This window comes from Talpa europaea (assembly GCF_964194135.1).
Source record: "Talpa europaea genome assembly, chromosome: 4".
Taxonomy (NCBI): domain Eukaryota; kingdom Metazoa; phylum Chordata; class Mammalia; order Eulipotyphla; family Talpidae; genus Talpa; species Talpa europaea.
The window spans coordinates 68,188,723-68,206,428 of NC_140070.1; the positions used below are offsets into that span (position 1 = coordinate 68,188,723).

Genomic DNA, 17,706 nt, shown 5'->3' on the forward strand with positions numbered 1-17,706 from the left:
AAAATTCCAGAGATGGTAGAGCCTGTCTTAGATGAACTTAAATCACTAAACATTTTCTTCACTATGGAGATTTATCATGTCTCGGCATTGCTAAGAAACAGATCTGCCACAGATAGAGAGATTCTTCTAAGGGAAAGTACAATGAAAAGTGATTTTGATGGGTATGTGGACTGGTGTGACTTATTGGAATCTAGAGAAATTCCCAAACTATGACCAATATTTTCCACAGGAATGGACTTGAGAGAAAAAGCAATGTTTCCTGCAGTCTGAGGTACTTATTAGTCAATATTCTCCAAAAGGGAGCGCTCTAAAATAAGACTTTTGCAATCAGAAGTAGACTAAATTTAATTAAAGTTATAACAACACTGATCAAACTCAATTCTTAATTAGACTAAGATGACCAGCCCCTCATGCTTTCTGCCCAATTAAGGTAAGGGTGAACTATCTTTGGGAGGAAATAAGATTAATGGTAATATCTACAGATCTTTTTTCCACTATTTATACAATAAAAAATCATACAAAAATTATAGCATTTGAAAACTAGAGGAAAATGTGACCAATAACCAAGAGAAAAAAATAAATATAGAAACAGATCCCATCCAGATATTGTAGAGACTTTAAAATAATACTATTGTATTATTTTAATATAATAATACTATTGTATTATTTTAAAGTAGAGACTATAAAATAATACTATTGTAATTAAGCTAAAGAAAACAGAAAACGGGGAAAAGGATGAAGCATGAGAAATTTCAACTGAGAATTAAATTCTCAAATGCACACTAGAACTGAATATGTTTGTGTATATATATTCATTATGTATACATAAATATAAAAATCTGAAATTGAGAACTCATTACTTGGGTTCAAAAACAGACTAGCGAAAGACGGGATTAGTGATTATAAAGAAAAGTCAATATAAATATCCAAATTGAAACCAAGGAGAAAAAGAAAAGGGAAAGAAGAACATAAGAAACATTTGTGATATAATGAAAGTTTATCATATGTCTAACTGCAATCGCAAAAAGACAGAAGAGAGCAGAAATTGGAAACAAACCGCATTTGAAAAGATGATGGCAGGGATTGTCCAAAAGTGAAGAAAGGTACAGTCAAGAATTCCTATCAACTCCAAGAATATAAATACAGAGAAAAGTGTATTTATTCACATCATGATAAAACTGCTGGAAACGAAGAAAGAAAAATTCTTAAAGCTACCAGCAAACAAAAAAAAAGACAAAAAAGGGTTTTGCCTGTTGTTAGTTCTTGCTTGGTTCCTTTAAATAACATCCTCTTAAAAATATTTTAAGCCCTAGATATTTAATATCTATTTACTATTAATATGATTTTCAGGCAATAAATCGTTGAAACAATGGAGTACAAGAATAGATGCAATTACATATTTGAGTTAAAATAAATATGAGAATTTAGTATATAAAAAATACTGTAGAAATTCAAAATATTCTAACAGCGGGATGAGAGGAGCATTGACATATTTGCGCGTGTTTTCTAGCAGAGACACTCGAAGGAAAGGAAGGATAGGCAGAGAAGGTAGATAAGAGGGCCAACCTGCGAGGAGTCCTACAGCGCTGTTGCTGTTTTGTCTGACTCCAGCCCCACTGGGAGGCAGCGCAGAGGTTGCCATATTTGTCTCCTTAACTGCAGATCAAAGTAGATGATGACCCTTTGCCACTGTTCCTTCAATGAAAGAAATTATCTGTGCAATATTTTCCATTCCCCTCAAGTACACCACAGGAGGGAGACCCTCCAAATCTGCCACATAGTGTTTAAAATCTTCTTTAAAAAGATTGGCAAGGGAAGCGGGTAATATATTGATCTCATTGGCTCTTTCAATTAATATATTACCCACATCTGTAACCTCCATCACCATGATGATATTGCATCCAAAAATCCTGGTTAGGAAGCTTGGCTGGTATCAGATCACATATGAGCACAGTCAAGGTGTTCATGATTGTGGTCCACAGAGACAGGAAGAGGCAACACCTGGGCTGCCAACTGTCAGGGGTGTCTTTCCCTTGGTGAGGCTGTTTTGTGCATTGACACCCATGTAGGGGCCCACAGGCTGCAGACAACTCTGTTCAGTTACCAGCGGTCTCAGACCCCAGGAGCTGTGGTCCAGGGCCCAGGGCCACGCCCAGTACAGCCTGCAGCAGTGACCATGCAATGATGTTATATTTAAAGAGTTGAAATACAATTTAAAAAATAAACACTGTATCTATAGTTTTAAATTGAGTGAAAACGTCCTTCCAAAACCAAAATAAAATAAACACGTTTTTCAGACACATAAATGCTGGGGAAATTATTCACCAGCAGACCTATACTATAAATACTGTAGGAAATTCTTCAGACTGAAAGAAAAAAAAGACCTGTTGTCACAAGAAGGCATAAAGAGTAATCCCTAAAAGAATAATGCAAACAGAGGCCTCCCTGGTAGTGCGCGGGATAGCTTCACCACTATGAAGCTATTGGCAGCCACTGCAGCAATATGTTCAATCCTTGGCCAGGAAGCTGACCCACATGGCACAGCTGACCCCTCCTGTCTTGCCAGCTCTTCCCCTCAGCAGTGTATTTCAGTATATTTCAATCTGCATGTTCTGCTCCCCACTCTGTCTCTGGTGAATCCTCCCACTGCCCCCCCCACACCTCTAGCCTTCACTCCAGCTCTTGTATGCATAAATAAATAAAATAAATGTTTAAAAAAATGGAATAATTCAAAATACGTGATTAAAATATTCCAGTTATTTCCATTTCTAGTAAAATAAATGCCACAGTCCTTAGCAGAGTACAGGAGATACTCCATGAACTGACCCTCATTTACATGTCTGGCTTTAATTCAATTCTTGCCCCTTCTAGAACAGTGCCATTTGGAAATAAATATAGCACCTTTATCACACCATTTTACCCATATCACCTGGTATTTGCATGTGCTATTCCTTTGCCAGAAATATCATACCCTTTTTCACTACCAGACTCATATCAACTTAACTTTTAATAATCAGCTGAGATATAATCTACTTTCCCTGAAAATTCCGCCAGAAGGTAGAGGAACTTGGCAGGTTATGTCTTTTGGGAATCTGGTGGTGGCCAGTGGGATGGCCAAAAGCAGCCTGTGTATGCTCAGCAGCAAGGCAGAGGAGAAAAGCCAACTGAAAAGCAAAAGCTGGTGCTGATGCTAAGTTGAGAAGCCCTGAGTGGCTGGTAAGCAGCCTGAGTATGCTGAAGACCAGTGAGTCTCGTAAAATCATCTGTGGGTGATGCCCTGCTCGTTGTCGACTGAGGGTGAGGAGCTGAGGAATGTAGAGTTTTGGAGCCCAAGCCAAATGTAGAGTTTGGATCCCCGACCCATGTGCTTGTGCAGTGGGTTGGCCTGAGTGCAGGGGTCTGCTAGTCGCATTGGTGGCTATGAAGGCCGAGTGTTGGAGCGACTGCAGACAGAAACCCTGAGGGTTGGCGATTACCCCCAACAGAATAGAATTGCCAGTCCCAGAGTGAGCACCTCCTGGAGGTGGATGCTGTGTGTGGCTTTGTAGGGCAAGGAAAAATGTCAGGCTTTTCTGCCCTCCCACCATCAGGATAGATGATGGATCCTTGCGGTCCTGAATGCATGCCTGATGGCGGGCACCTGGAGTAGGGTGTGGACATAGGTAGATGGGATTCACCTGGGCTAAGACTGTGCTTTTAAGGGCAGCATCACGGGGATGCCAGGAGAAGCTAAAAGAGAAGCCGAGAGAAGGCTGGGGAGCCCAGAGTGAAAACCTGCTGGGGGCTCCCAGCCCCACAGCACCCCTGCCTGCCATGTACCAGGTAACCTAAATAAAAAACCTGCAAAAGCCACTGAGGACTCTGATTCCTCCTTTTCCCAGTCTGCTAGATCAGAAAACCTGCTCAGTGTCCAGTCCTGCCCTTACAATTGGCGTAAGTCGGCAAGATGATCCATGAGACGGATATGGAGCCCTCCGAAGACCTGGAGGGACTAAGGAGTAACAGATGGTGTTTGCCTGTGACGACTCTGGAGGTGCCATGGCGGCACAGAAGGTGGACACCGTCCAGGAGCTGCGGCACGAGACCTCAGCTGGAGGAGAAGACGCCTGAGAGGACCAGCCAACCACCCCTGAGGCAGCAGAATCGTCGGGAAGAGAGGGCCACGATTCGGAGCTTGCCAGTGCTGATGCAGGGAGAGGCCAACAGACTTGGACTAATGGACTTGGACTGACAATCCCACCAAAAGGTGCAGGACCTTGGCAGGTTATGTTTTTTTGAGAATCTGTGGGTGGCCAGTGGGCCTTGATGGCCAAAAGCAGCCTGTGCATGCCCAGCAACCAGGCAGAGGAGAAAAGCCAACTGAGAAGGCAAAAGCTGGTACTGATGCTAAGTTGAGAAGCCCTGAGCGGCTGTTAAGCAGCCTGAGGATGCTGAAGACCTATGAGTCTCGTAAAATCACCTGTGGGTGATGCCCTGCTCATTGTCGAGTGAGGGTGAGGAGCTGAGGAACCCGTCCTTGGGGGACGGGTGGGGAACGTGGCTTGGGGTGGAGCCCAAGCTAAATGTAGAGTTTGGATCCCAGACCCATGTGCTTGTGCAGTGGGTTGGCCTGAGTGCAGGGGTCTGCGAGTCACATTGGTGGCTATGAAGGCTGAATGTTGGAGCGACTGCAGACAGAAACCCTGAGGGTTGGCGATTACCCCCAACAGTATAGAATCGCCAGTCCCAAAGTGAGTGAATCCTGGGGGTGGATGTGGTGTGTGGCTTGTAGCCGAGACTACAGCCAGAGAAGGCCAGGAAGCCTGACGGGACCTGGCGTGTTACAGTAGATGCTGTGAGTGGTTCCCCTCCCTCATATGAGCAGTGCCTTCGGCAGATTTGGTGGCTCATCTGCTGGTACCAATAATTGTCTTTTGCCAATAGGTTGGGGCCCTGCCTGGATTTATTTGTGTTCTGTTGTATTTTGTTGTTATATTGTGATGTATTTGCTTTTGTGGGCCATGGCTGCATTGTTTGTTTGCTAAGAAAATTGTATATATGGGCCTCCCCGGTGGCACAGCGGTTGAGTGCTGGGTTGCGAAGCTGCCTGCAGCCTCTGCAGCGCCAGTTCGATCCCCGGCCACCGGGCGAGCGTCCCACATGGCGCACAGACCTCTCCTGCCGCCCCGCTGCTCCCCTCAGCAGTGTACTTCAGTCCTTCTGCCTGCTCTGCTCCCCGCTCTGACTGGTGAATTCTCTCACCCTCCCGCGCTTCTGACTGTACCCAGTGCTTGTATAAATAAAATAAATCTTAAAAAAAAAAAGAAAAGAAAATTGTATATATGAAGACTATATGGCAGAAAACCCTGAGGGGGTGGACTGTAGGTTAAAGAAAATGTCAGGCTTTTCTGCCCTCCTGCCATCAGGACAGATGATGGATCCTTGCAGTCCTGAATGCATGCCTGATGGCGGGCACCTGGAGTAGGGTGTGGGCATAAGTAGATGGGATTCACCTGGGCTGAGACTGTGCTTTATTAAGGGCGGCGTCACGGGGATGCCAGCAGAAGTCAAAGAGAAGCCGAGCAGAAGCAGAAGAGAAGCCAAGAGAGAAGCAAAGAAGCAGAAGCAGAGAACGCCAGAGAGCCCAATTGAGTGAAGATTTGCTGGAGGCTGGGAGGACTGCCAGCCTCCCGGTCCCCCAGCACCCCTGCCTGCCGTGTACCTGGTAATCCCAATAAAACCTGCAAAACCACTGAGGACTTTGACTCCCCCTTTACCCGGTCAGCTGGATCAGAAAACCTGCACTGTGTCCAGGCCTGCCTTTACAATAGTATTCCATTGTTTATATTCACCACATCTTGATCTATTCATCTGTTTCAGTGCATTTATGTTGTTTCCATATCTTGGCTGTTATAAATAGTGCTATAATAAACATAGGAGTGTAGATTTCCCTTTGGATTAATGTTTTGTGCTCTTGGGTAGATTCCTAGTAGTAGGATAGTTGGGTCATATGGCAGATCCATTTTCAGTATTTTGAAGTATCTCCACACAGTTTTCCATAGTGACTAGACCAGTTTATATTCCCACCAACAGTGTAAACAAGTCTTTTTTCTACTCCACTACCTCTTTAACACATGCTGTTTGTTTTGTTGCTGTTATAATATGCGTTATTTTCACAGGTATGAGATGGTATCTCATTGTGGTTTGATTTGCATTATGCTCACATTAAGTGATGATGAACATCTATATAATTTTTTTAAGGAGGTGATATAGACCATTTAGACAAGTTACTCAATTTTTTTAAGATTTATTTATTTATGCATACAAGAACTGGGGTATAGGCCAGAGGTGCAGGGTGTGAGAGGATTCACCAGTGACAGAGTGGGGAAGAGAACAGGCAGATTGACTGAAATACACTGCTGAGGGGAACAGCGAGCGAGACAGGAGAGGTCTGCTGTGCCATGTGGGTAGCTCCTTGGCTGGCCAGGGCTCGCACTGCAGAGGCTGCGGATATGTTTATAGTGCTATGCTTAACCCTTCAGCCACCAGGGAGGTCCAGTTACTCAATTTTTAATTGTTCTCTCATTTTCCTTCAATGAAATCCTTTGCCAGTTATCTGGCTCATTGTTCACTTTTTGACTAAATTTAATTGAAGTCACTGTCAAATTTTTCACCCTTTCTCCTATCACTTTGGTAACCATTAACTTTTTTCTTTTTTATGGAAGTTCAAATTTTTATTTTTTCTATCATTTGCTTGTAATTGTTTTTAAAGTATTTATATTCCACAAATGAATGAAACCATCCAAAATCTGTCTTTCACTTTTTTTTTTTTTTTTTGGTGGTACCCTCGCCAGTGGCCGGGGATTGAACTGGCACTGCAGAGACTGCGGGCAGCCTAGCAACCCAGTGCTCAACCGCTGCGCCACCAGGGGAGGCCCTTTCTTTCACTTTTTGAATGATTTCACTTAACATAATCATCCCAAGGTCTATTCATTTTGTGTCAAATGCCAACATTTCACTTTCTTCACAGCTGCATCCTTTATTCATTTATTATTTCTAGATTTTTTGGGGGGGGAATCTTTTGATTTCTCTAAGTATATTAACATGCTATCTGTGAATAGTGACAGTTTTACTTCTCTTTTCCAATTAGGATTCCCTTTATGTTTGTTTGTTTGTTTTTTTCTTTCCTACTTTCTTCAGCTAGGACTTCTAAAACTATGTTGACTAGTGGTGATAGTGGGCATCCCTGTCCCTGATCTCAGCTTTTTAACATTGAGTCTGATATTGGCTGTGGGCTTGTCATATGTGAATTTTATAATATTTACGTAGGTTTCATTGGAGGGCTTTTTCATAAATAGATGTTAGATTTATTGAATACTTTTGGGGTATCTATTGAGATGATCATGTGATTTTTGCTTTCCTTTCATTGAACTGATGGATAGGCATTTTTTTTTTTTTTTAAGATTTATCCATCCATCTATACAAGCACTGGGTACAGTCAGAAGCACAGGAGGGCAAGAGAATTCACCAGAGCCAGAACGGGGAGCAGAGCAGGCAGAAGGACCGAAATACACTGCTGAGGGGAGCAGCGGGCAGCAGGAGAGGTCTGCGTGCCATGTGGGACCCTCCTCTGGTGGCCGGAGAGCAGCCGGGGATCGAACCACAATGCAGAGGCTGCTGGCAGCTTCACAACCCAGCGATCAACCACTGCGCTACCAGGGAGGCCCGTGATTTTTATATGTTGAACCATCCTTGCATTCCTAGAATGAAATCTACTTGTTTGTGATGGATAATTCTCCTGATATGTTGCTATATTCAGTTTGCTAAAATTTTGTTGAGAATTTCTGAGACTATGTTCATCAAAGATATTGGTCTATAGTTTCTCCTTCTCCTCCTCCTTTCTTTGTCCGGTTTTGGGATTAGGGTAATGTTGGCCTCATAGACTGTATTGGGGATATATCCTCCCTCTGTAGTATTTTTTGAACAGTGTGAGTAGGACAGGTTTTAGAGCTTTGTTGCAGGTTTGATAGAACTCACTGGTGAAGCCATCTGCTCCTGGGCTTTTGTTCAGAGGTATGCTTTTTTATTACTCTTTCAATGCTTGTAATTGTACTATTTCATCCTGTTTTAATTTAATATGAGTTAAAGAATATGATCTTATGTGTTTCTGCAGCATCTGTTGTAATTTCACCTCTTTCATTTCTAATGTTATTGACTTTTTTCTCCCTTCATTTCTTCCTAACTATAGTTAATGGCTTATCAATTTTGGTTTTTGTTTGTTTGTTTGTTTGGTTGGTTGGTTTTAAAGAATCAACTCTTGTTTTCACTGATCCTTTGGACTATCTTTTTTTGTTTTCTATTCCATTAATTTATACTCTAATATTTGTTATTTCTTGGTTTCTTCTGTTTTTTGTGTGCTTTTTTATTCATTTTCTAGTTTCTTCAACTGTAGGTTTACACTGTTAAATTGAGATCTCTCATTTTTTAATGTGGGTCTGTATAGCTATGACTTCCCCCACATTACTGCTCTTAAAGCATCTCATGGGGTCTAGTAGCTCGTCTCTTTTCATTAGCCTTGATATTTTTTTTGTCTTGATACTGTTTATATCTTCTTTGATTTTTTTTCGTTGACCCAAGAGGTTTTCGAAAACATATTGTTTAGGGCCTCCCCTGGTGGCGCGGAAGTTGAGCACTGGGTTGCGAAGCTGCCCGCAGCCTCCGCAGAGCCAGTTCCATCCCCGCCTGCCAGGTGAGGGTCCCACATGGCGCGCAGACCTCTCCTGTCACCCGCTGCTCCCCTAGTGTACTTCGTAGGTCTGCCTGCTCTGCTCTCCTCTCTGACTCTGGGAAATTCTCTCACCCTCCTGTGCTTCTGACTGTACCCAGTGCTTGTATAAATAAATAAATAAATCTTTAAAAATATATATATTGTTTAGTCTCCACATATTTTGGGTTATTCTAGGGTTCCTTTTATTTCTAGCTTTATAGCATTGTATTCTATGATGATGCTTGATGTAATTCCTTTATTTGTATATTTTCTGAGATTTGTTCTATGTCCTAGTGTATGATCTATTTTTGAGAATGTTCCATGTACACTGGAGAAGTATATTCACTCCTTTTAGTATGGAAAACTCTGTAAATGTCCAGTAAATCCATCTGTTGTAATACTTTTTAATTTTTTATTGCTCTTTTTACCCTTTGTTTCTCTCTAATTTTACTGGGTGGCCTAGCTTAGTATTAATTTATTTGTTTCTTTGTCTGCAGGTATCTATTCTGGATTTTTGGTTAATTCTTACTATGGGGGTTATACTTGAATTTCTAAGGTATAGGTCCTTTATGAGCTGGTGTATGCCCTCTGATATTTAACTACTAGCGAATTCTTGGCTGTCAAGTCTTGTCTTTTAGGATTGTGATCATTTCCCACCACTCTCTTCTTGCCTGGAAAGAAATCTGGGGAACTCTTAAGTTAGGATCCCTTATAAGTCTTTTTTTTTTTTTCTCACTTCCTGCAAAATACTTTCTTTGTCGTTGTCTTCATTTTTAAATAGCACATCAGGACCTAAAACACAAAACATTCCAAACTAATTCACTCTGATTCACCTCTACTGATATCTCACCATGAAATAATCTCTTAACCAACTTGATATCACTTGGACATCTGCCCATCTTCATCCCAAATGTGACATTCTTCACATTAATTCCTTGATTTGGAGTTCCTTTTCTCCTCTCTCATCCTTTGAAGTCCTTTTCATCTTAAGTCCCAGTCCACTTGTGACCGCAACACTGAATTCCATCTTCTGCTCCAGTCAGAGTTAATCTGGCATCGTCAGTGTCACTTCCACAAAACCTCACATGTGGAGTCATGTGTTATATATTCTACTTCCCTCAGTAGTTTGGATCTGTCTCTCCCAAGTTGGTAGAACCTTTTAAAAAGGAGCTATATTCACTTTCAGAGAAGACAAGTGAATAAAAATATTTAGGGCAAAGAAAAACTGAAGAAGAATATAAAAGATGAAACATCATTTAAAAATTATATAGAGGGCCTCCCCAGTGGTGCAGCAGTTGAGCACTGGACTGCGAGACTGTCTGCAGCCTCTGCAGAGCCGGTTTGATCCCCGGCCCCCCACAAGGGTTCCACATGGCACAGCAGACCTCTCCTGCCATGCCCGCTGCTCCCCTCAGCAGTGTAAGTCAGTCTGCCTGTTCTGCTCCCCTCTCTGTCTCTGGTGGGTTCTCTCACCCTCCCACGCATCTGACTGTACCCAGTGCTTGTATAAAATAAATAAATCTTTAAAAAATATATAGAGAAATCATGGACACATTTTATATGAATTAATTCAGGAGAAACATTTCTCTCTGAGAGTATTTCCATCCAGTCATCCACTCCCTCATCTCTACATACACATCTTCTTTTCACAAAAGTAGAATTCATCTGTGACTGAAGGAGAATTTTTCTGCTGCATAATATATATGATCCCTCACATCAGCAAGCACTCATATCACTGAGAAGAAACATTTTGCTGCCCTCACTGTTTCTCTCACAGTTCCTTGTTTGCCAGCTTGTGATAATTCCATGTCATCTATTTTTTTGCCTCAGTTCTGACTCATTTCTCCAACTTGGTTTGCTTATGTATACACATTGTGTGTCTGCACTACCCTAACTCTCTGGTTATGAGGGCCCCTCTTTACATATAGGATTTTCAAACAGAAATTCATCAAATACTTACAAACTCAGAAGCCCATAACTGTTAGAAAAAAAAAACACTACTTTGTAAATCTTGCTTCAAATTTTCAGAGATCATTCACTTACATTTTCTAAGCTGCCTTGTTTAATTATTGTATTAATTTTGCACAGCAGTTGGAAGTCTCTAAGGCAATACAGTTTGAGTAGCCTCTATTTATAGTGTTTCACATGAAAAGAATAAAATGAATTGTTAGAGATTCTGTTCTAAAGAAGTCTTAGGATGTTCCTTTCTCTGGTATCAGTTTTGAAAATTAATATTATTTGTGGAGATAGGTTCTCATGCATGGCAGACTCATAAAACATATTCACATCATTCTGACTTCAGAAAAAATAAAAATTTACTTTTTATATATTTCAGCCTGATGGCTGTCCTTTCTGAGAGTACAGATGAGCAGCTGAGCTATATATCACACTTAATTTCCTTGCAATCTATATGTCAAACAAGTGTTACTGTCATACTTTTCTGTTTTGATTGGTTGAGTTTCCTAGGGAGGGATGCTGGAAATGTTATGATGGCTGAGAACTTACATTCAGAAAATGATGGAAGTTCTGAAATTTGGGGACATTCCTCTTCTGGCTCTTCCCTAAAATATTTCTCAGGGTCTAGAAGAAATGCTGGTTTATTCACATCAGGCAGTTCTTTCAGAGTTCCAATGCTTAATGATCTAAATGCACCTTTTCAACAGCAGGTTTTAGTGGAAGAGAAAGAAAAAAAAGTACAATATCATTAATTTCTCAGAAAGATCTAGTATATCCCCAAGTTAACTTTTTTAAATTTAACCTTACTGTTACTTGACTCATACAGCTTCAGTGATCAGCAAGCCCTATAAACACAGCTGTGCAAGATAAATCCATGGGCCTTTTATTCAAAGAAACCAAAAAGAATGCAAGACTTTCCATTCATTCATTCTTTATTTTGTATTTTTTTGCTATTTTCCCTTAAAAATGAGTATTCAGCAGTTTTGGAAAAGGTCCAGTTTCTCTTTTATCTACAGGAAAATTGTATCTTTTGTGAAAATGAAATTTTTTTTTTTTTAGTGTTTAACAACGCATTTGCAGGTACTTTTTTTATTTTGATAAAATGTAAACTAGAGCTGTTTCATTGTATTTGTTATGCACACAGTAAGATGATGCAAAGAATAGCTCTTTCAATCATGCCCTTAAAAGCCAAGTCTTTCACAAAGTGAAAACATTTTATTTTTGCTTTAGAGGATAAATGGATAATGAAATAGAAGTCTACAAAAGTTTGACACAAGATGTGATGTTATGTTTGTTTGTTAGCTCTGTCTCACTGTTTTTCTGTTATCATGATGGCTCAGTATGGGGGGGGGGGAAGTAAACTAATGCATATTTAGCACCTGACATGGAATAAGTCATGTGTTGTGTCGGTCATTCTCAAAACTTTGCAAGCATCAGACTTCCTGGAGAGCTTGTTAACACATGAAATTGATATTCAATGCCCTCATCTCAGAAAAGGTAAGGTGAGGATGGGACCACAGAATTTACATTTCTAAATTCAGGTGGTTATGATGCTGCTAGACCAGGTAACGCACTTTGAGAACCATTGTGTCATGGTAAACCAAAAGAAATATTTCTACAAGCTATAAAATATTATTGTGTCTTTCTGACAGATGAGGGAACTGAAGCTCTAGATGACTTAATGGAGTTCACATATCTGGTAAAAGGCAGACCATGGACTTGTGCTCAATTGCTGTTTGACTCCAAAGGTTATGTTCCAAAGCATAATAATAATAATAACAGTAACAATAGGAATACTGATACTGATAAAAACATTGAGTTTCTATCATATGCCAGGCACTGTCCTAAGAGCTTCACATATAGTATCGCATATCATCCTGACGAAAATCTTATGGATTATATTTGTTTATAAATGTGCATTGAATGTTAGCAAACAGTTATCATTTGACAACAAATTTCATCAGAAATTCTAAAACTATATATATGTTCTATTAAAATATAATGACACCTTGAACATAAATCTAAAAAAGATCATTATACAATGAAGTGTTAGGAATAATTTTCACTCCATTTATAAATAATACACTTCTGTAGAATGACTTTTCTGTTTCAAATAATTTTTTTTAATAGTTCTTTTCTTCGTTAAGCAAAAACCTAACCAATACATTGTTCATTGTGACTTTAGATTCCCTGAGGGCAAAAACAGCTTTTAGTCATTTTAAACTCTTAAATACATGTGTTTCTTAGACACTACACTTCAGCCACAATTTGTGTGTTGTGCAGCCTTGAATAAGTCATATTCATATCTGTGTCTCAATTTGCTCCTTTGTAACACGAAGATCCCAGAACCTTGCCTTCACATCTATTAAGGAATGCCAAAATTCCAGTCATAAGAGTAGATATTTGTCATATTCATACCAATGTGTAAAATAATAACATTACAAAAATATATCAACAGTGATTACTTACTAGATGATGCTTGTATAACTTCATCTTTGAAAAGTTTGTGTGTTTTTTTCTTATCAATGTTTCTTCCCTTATATTTCATAACTAACTTTATGCCTTCTAATGGTCTGACACTGAAAGAAAATAATTCATGCTGAAATAAAATATTAACCCCAAAGGATGACTAGATACTTTGTAGCTATAAATACATACTTCAATTTGACAAAAAAAAAAAATTTTTACTCTATGGACCTAAGAAGTGACATTTGTCTATACCAATCAAGATATATCTTTGAATAAAATGACTGCTAGATTGATAATAATATAAAAGGATGAGAGGCCAATAAGCTAGTTAAGAAAAGACCCTGTCCTCATAATAAGTAGCAGGTCAGAAAAAAATCTATGCAGAAGAAAATTTCATAGAAACACAAACATATTATCCTTGTCCTGTTTGTAAATTCCATGGACTAATCAGAAGTAAACACCAGTGGCATATGTCAACTGTTCTTTTTTTCCAGTGTTAAGAAAATGTTCACAATGCAAAATGTTTAGTATTTTTAAGCATTTCATACTTAATTTTCAGTTTTAATCTATGAAATAGGACTTTATCAATAAAACATAGGGAGTGAAATCACTTTCTACCTATAAATAATTCCAGTCAGAAAAACAGAAAATCATATCAAATACATTTAGCATTCATTGTCATATACCTCAGCCTCAGCAGCTTCAAGTTGCGTGGTCAAAAATCATTATTATTCTCTTGGGAGCATCAGGTAAGTAAACATACCTATCCTCTGCAAAATTGAGGAGTGTGGGCCTCCCTGATGGCACAAGGGGTTAAGCACTGCACTACAAAGCAATCTGCAGCCTCTGCAGCACGAGTTCGATCCCTGGACAGCCAAGGAGCAACCCACATAGTGCAGCCAGCAGACCACTCCTGACTCGCCCAGTGCTCCCCTCAGCAGTGTGCTTTGGTCAGTCTGCCTGTTCTGTTTTCCGTTCTGTCTCTGGTGAATCATTTCATTATCAACTGGCCAAGGTTGTTTTTGCCAGGTTTCTCTGCTGTAAGATTACTTTTTCTCTTCCTTTCTATATGCTCCTCTTCGGAAGCACCTTTCCAAGTCCATGTTTCAGGAGAAAAGAGGAAAGGAATTAAACACTATATTCTTTTTTTTTAAAGATTTATTTATTTATGCATACAAGAACTGGGGTACAGACCAAAGATGTGGAGGGTGAGAGAATTCACCAGAGACACAGTGGGGAGCAGAACAGGCAGACTGACTGAAATACACTGCTGAGGGGAGCAGCGGGCAAGTCAGGAGAGGTCTGCTTTCATCGTGTGGGTTTCTGGCCAGCCGGGGATCGAACTTGTGCTGCAGAGGCTGTGGATTGCTTCATAATGTGGTGCTTAACCCCTTGCACCACCAGGGAGGCCCAACACTTTATTCTTAAGAAGGGGATCGTATTGAAGCAGGGATGTATGGATGCTATAGCTGTCCAAGGACAGTGCTCAGTAGAGGAAGGTCACTGTCTGAATTCTTCATCTGTGCGCACAATTGTTAAGAACACTCAGGTTCAGGGAACAATATTAATGAGGTTTAGTTAACAGGGTAAACAAAGAGTTACAAGTGGCCATGTATCTCACCCCAGATAGAGCCCATAGTGTCCAGGACAAAAAGCTGCTTCTCCAAGATAGCATAGTCCTGTCAGCTAGGGCCTGGAGTGCTTGGCAGCTGGAGCGACCCACAGGCGGCAGCTAAGACAATGCCACAGCAGCCTGCAGCAGTAGTCGCAAGATTGGGATAAACAGCAGCGAACACTGGAGCAGACAACAGAGACCGCAGCACAGGAAATTATGATGGACTATCCGAGAAGCACCTCTTCATGAGCCTTTGGTCCACATCAACATCAGCTTGGGACACACAGGTATGGGGTGCTTGATGCTTGCTCTCTCTCTAGGCAGCAATAGCAACAAGGCCAGAAACAGTTCAGCCACCTGGTTACCTGCAAAACTTTGCAGCTTCTCTCTTCTGAGGTCAGTCACCAAGGCTGCTGCTTTCTTCTCAAAGTCAGGTACCAAGTGCAAGGGCTCTAGACTGGAGATCGATGATTTGGGGATCACAGGATCCCTCTTATGTTTCCTTCTATTCCCTTTGCAGAGCTGCCCACCCCATTGATACCTCCAGACTGGATCATTCAAACTAGCCCTTTCAACCTGGTGCCCACTGAGGGCAGGGACGCCCACATGCCACAGCCATTGGATCAGAGAAAAAGAACACCACATTTCCATGGCCCCCGCTTGCCAGGCAAGGGGACTTAAAATGCCAGTCTTGACCTGCAGTTTACACTACAGGGCCCTGGTGACATTATCAACACAAGTTATTTGCAATTTTTAGGGTTTAGGCTCACTTCATACAATCTTTCTTAACTACTTTGCAAAGGCAGAATGGGCCATCATCTTAACAATTCCTTGGTGAGGGGATTTGCTATCACAAAAAACTGACGGCAGGTGGGAACTTTTTCCCCAAATCACACCAAGATGACCGCCCTCACAATATGTCATTTGCTATGGATTTAACCACTATTTGTCCTTCTGAAAACAATTATGTTATCCTTAAAACATTATTTTAAGTTAATAAGAAAATCTGTAAAAAGAAGTTGGTGGTGAATACAGAAATGACAGTATAATGAAGTTAGGGTTTGCAGTTTTTACATTAAGAATACATCATTTTTTTCCAGAAAATTGTATTTGACATAAACTAAGGTGCAAATGATTGAGGGCCTCCTAGAAAGAAGATTTATCTTTTGGCTGATTAACACCAGGCCTTGAGTTTTAGCAAAACAGCCTGCACTATTGCTGATTTTAGACCATTTTCTTGCTGTCTTGCTCATCCAGTGATATTTAAATTAAGTATATTTTGGGTTTTTTTAATATATTTTTTAGTTTTTTACATCATTGTTCATTTTTAAAATATTTGCTTCCCCCCACCCCCTCAGGCGTAGTCTCCATAGTTTCCTTCACCAATGCACCCTTGCACCCTCACCTCAGTCCCCTGTGCTCCTCCCTCCCTCCCTCTGATCCCTCTCCTTCCTCCTCCCCTGCAGTATGTCTCTGGTTTATAATTGTCTGTTTTTGCTTTACTGTGTTTGTTACTGTTATTATTTTTTTTACACTGATGTCTCATTTGGTTCCCCTATATTCCTGCCATAAGTGAAACCATCCGATATTTTTATTTTTCCTTCTGGCTTATTTCACTGAGCATAATTCCTTCTAGCTCCATCCACATGGTATGAGTTTATCTTTTTGATTGCTGAATAATATTCCATTGTGTATTTATACTACATCTTCTTGATGCAGTCATCTGTTTTTGGGCATATGGGTTGCTTCCAGGTTACAATAGGTTTTACAGTAAGTAAAAACTATTACAAATAGGTAAAACCTATTACAAACCTGTTACAATAGGTTTTACCTATTTTAAATAGAGCTGCAATAAACACAGGAGTATAGGTATTCATTTGAATCAGTGTTTTTGTGTCCTATGGGTACATCCCTAGAAGTGGAATTACCAGGTCATATGGTAGCTCTATTTTTAGTAGACTGAGGAACCTCCAGACAGCTTTCCATAGTAGTTGGACCAGTCTGCACTCCCACCAGAAATTTAGGCAAGTTCCTTTTTTACCACGTCCTCGCGAAAATTTGTTCTTGCTTGTTTTTCTGATATGTGCCATTCTTACTGGTGTAAGGTGATATCTCAATGTGGTTTTAATTTGCATTTTCCTGATTATAAGGGATGTTGAACATTGTTTCCTCTGCCTGTTAGCCATTTGCATTTCCTCTTTGGAGAAATGTCTTTTAAGGTCTTCTGCCCATTTCTTGACTGGATTGTTTATTTTATTTTTGTTAAGACGTGTGAGTTCTTTGTATATCTTTGTGATCAGTCCCTTATCAGTTGACTGGAGTACAAAGATTTTTTTTTCCCCAATCAGTGGGGTGTCTCTCTGTTTTGGTTAATGTCTCTTTTGCTGTGCAGAAGCTTTTCAGTTTGATGTAATCCCAGGTGTGTATCTTTTCCTTGACTTTCTTTGCTTTGAGTAATGAGTCTTTAAAGATGTTATTGCAATGTATGTCTTGTATTATTTTAGCTATATATTCTTCTATATATTTTATGGTTTCAGGTCTATGTCCAGTTCTTTTATCCATTTTGAGTTGATTTTTGTGCACGGTGAAAGGTAGTGATCTAGTTTCATTTATTTGCATGTGGTGATCCAGTTTTTCCAGCACCATTTATGGAACAAAGTGTCCATGTTCCATTGCATATTCTTTGCTCCTTTGTCAAAGATCAGTTGTCCATATAAATATGGTTCCATTTGTCGGTGTGTCTCTTTTTCTTCTAATACTAAACTGTTTTAATTATTATGGCTTTGTAGTATAGCTTGGAAGTGCAAAATCTCCTTTTTTCCGTTGTTTTCATCAGTAGGACTTTGGCTATTCATGGTTTTTTTGTGGTTCCATAATGAATTTCATCAGTATTTGTTCTATTTCTTTGAAGAATGTCATT

General features: G+C 40.1%; 1 protein-coding gene across 1 annotated transcript in view; it reads right to left on the reverse strand.

The window, feature by feature from the left end:
- WDR49 (WD repeat domain 49) overlaps nt 1-17,706 on the reverse strand; it is a gene marked incomplete at its 5' end in the record, with an annotated part of 188,426 nt that overhangs the window by 15,245 nt on the left and 155,475 nt on the right. Inside the window, one exon of the mRNA XM_084232625.1 lies at nt 11,252-11,388. Coding sequence (XP_084088751.1) covers nt 11,252-11,388 — 137 coding nt within the window. The remainder of the gene's footprint in view (nt 1-11,251; nt 11,389-17,706) is intronic.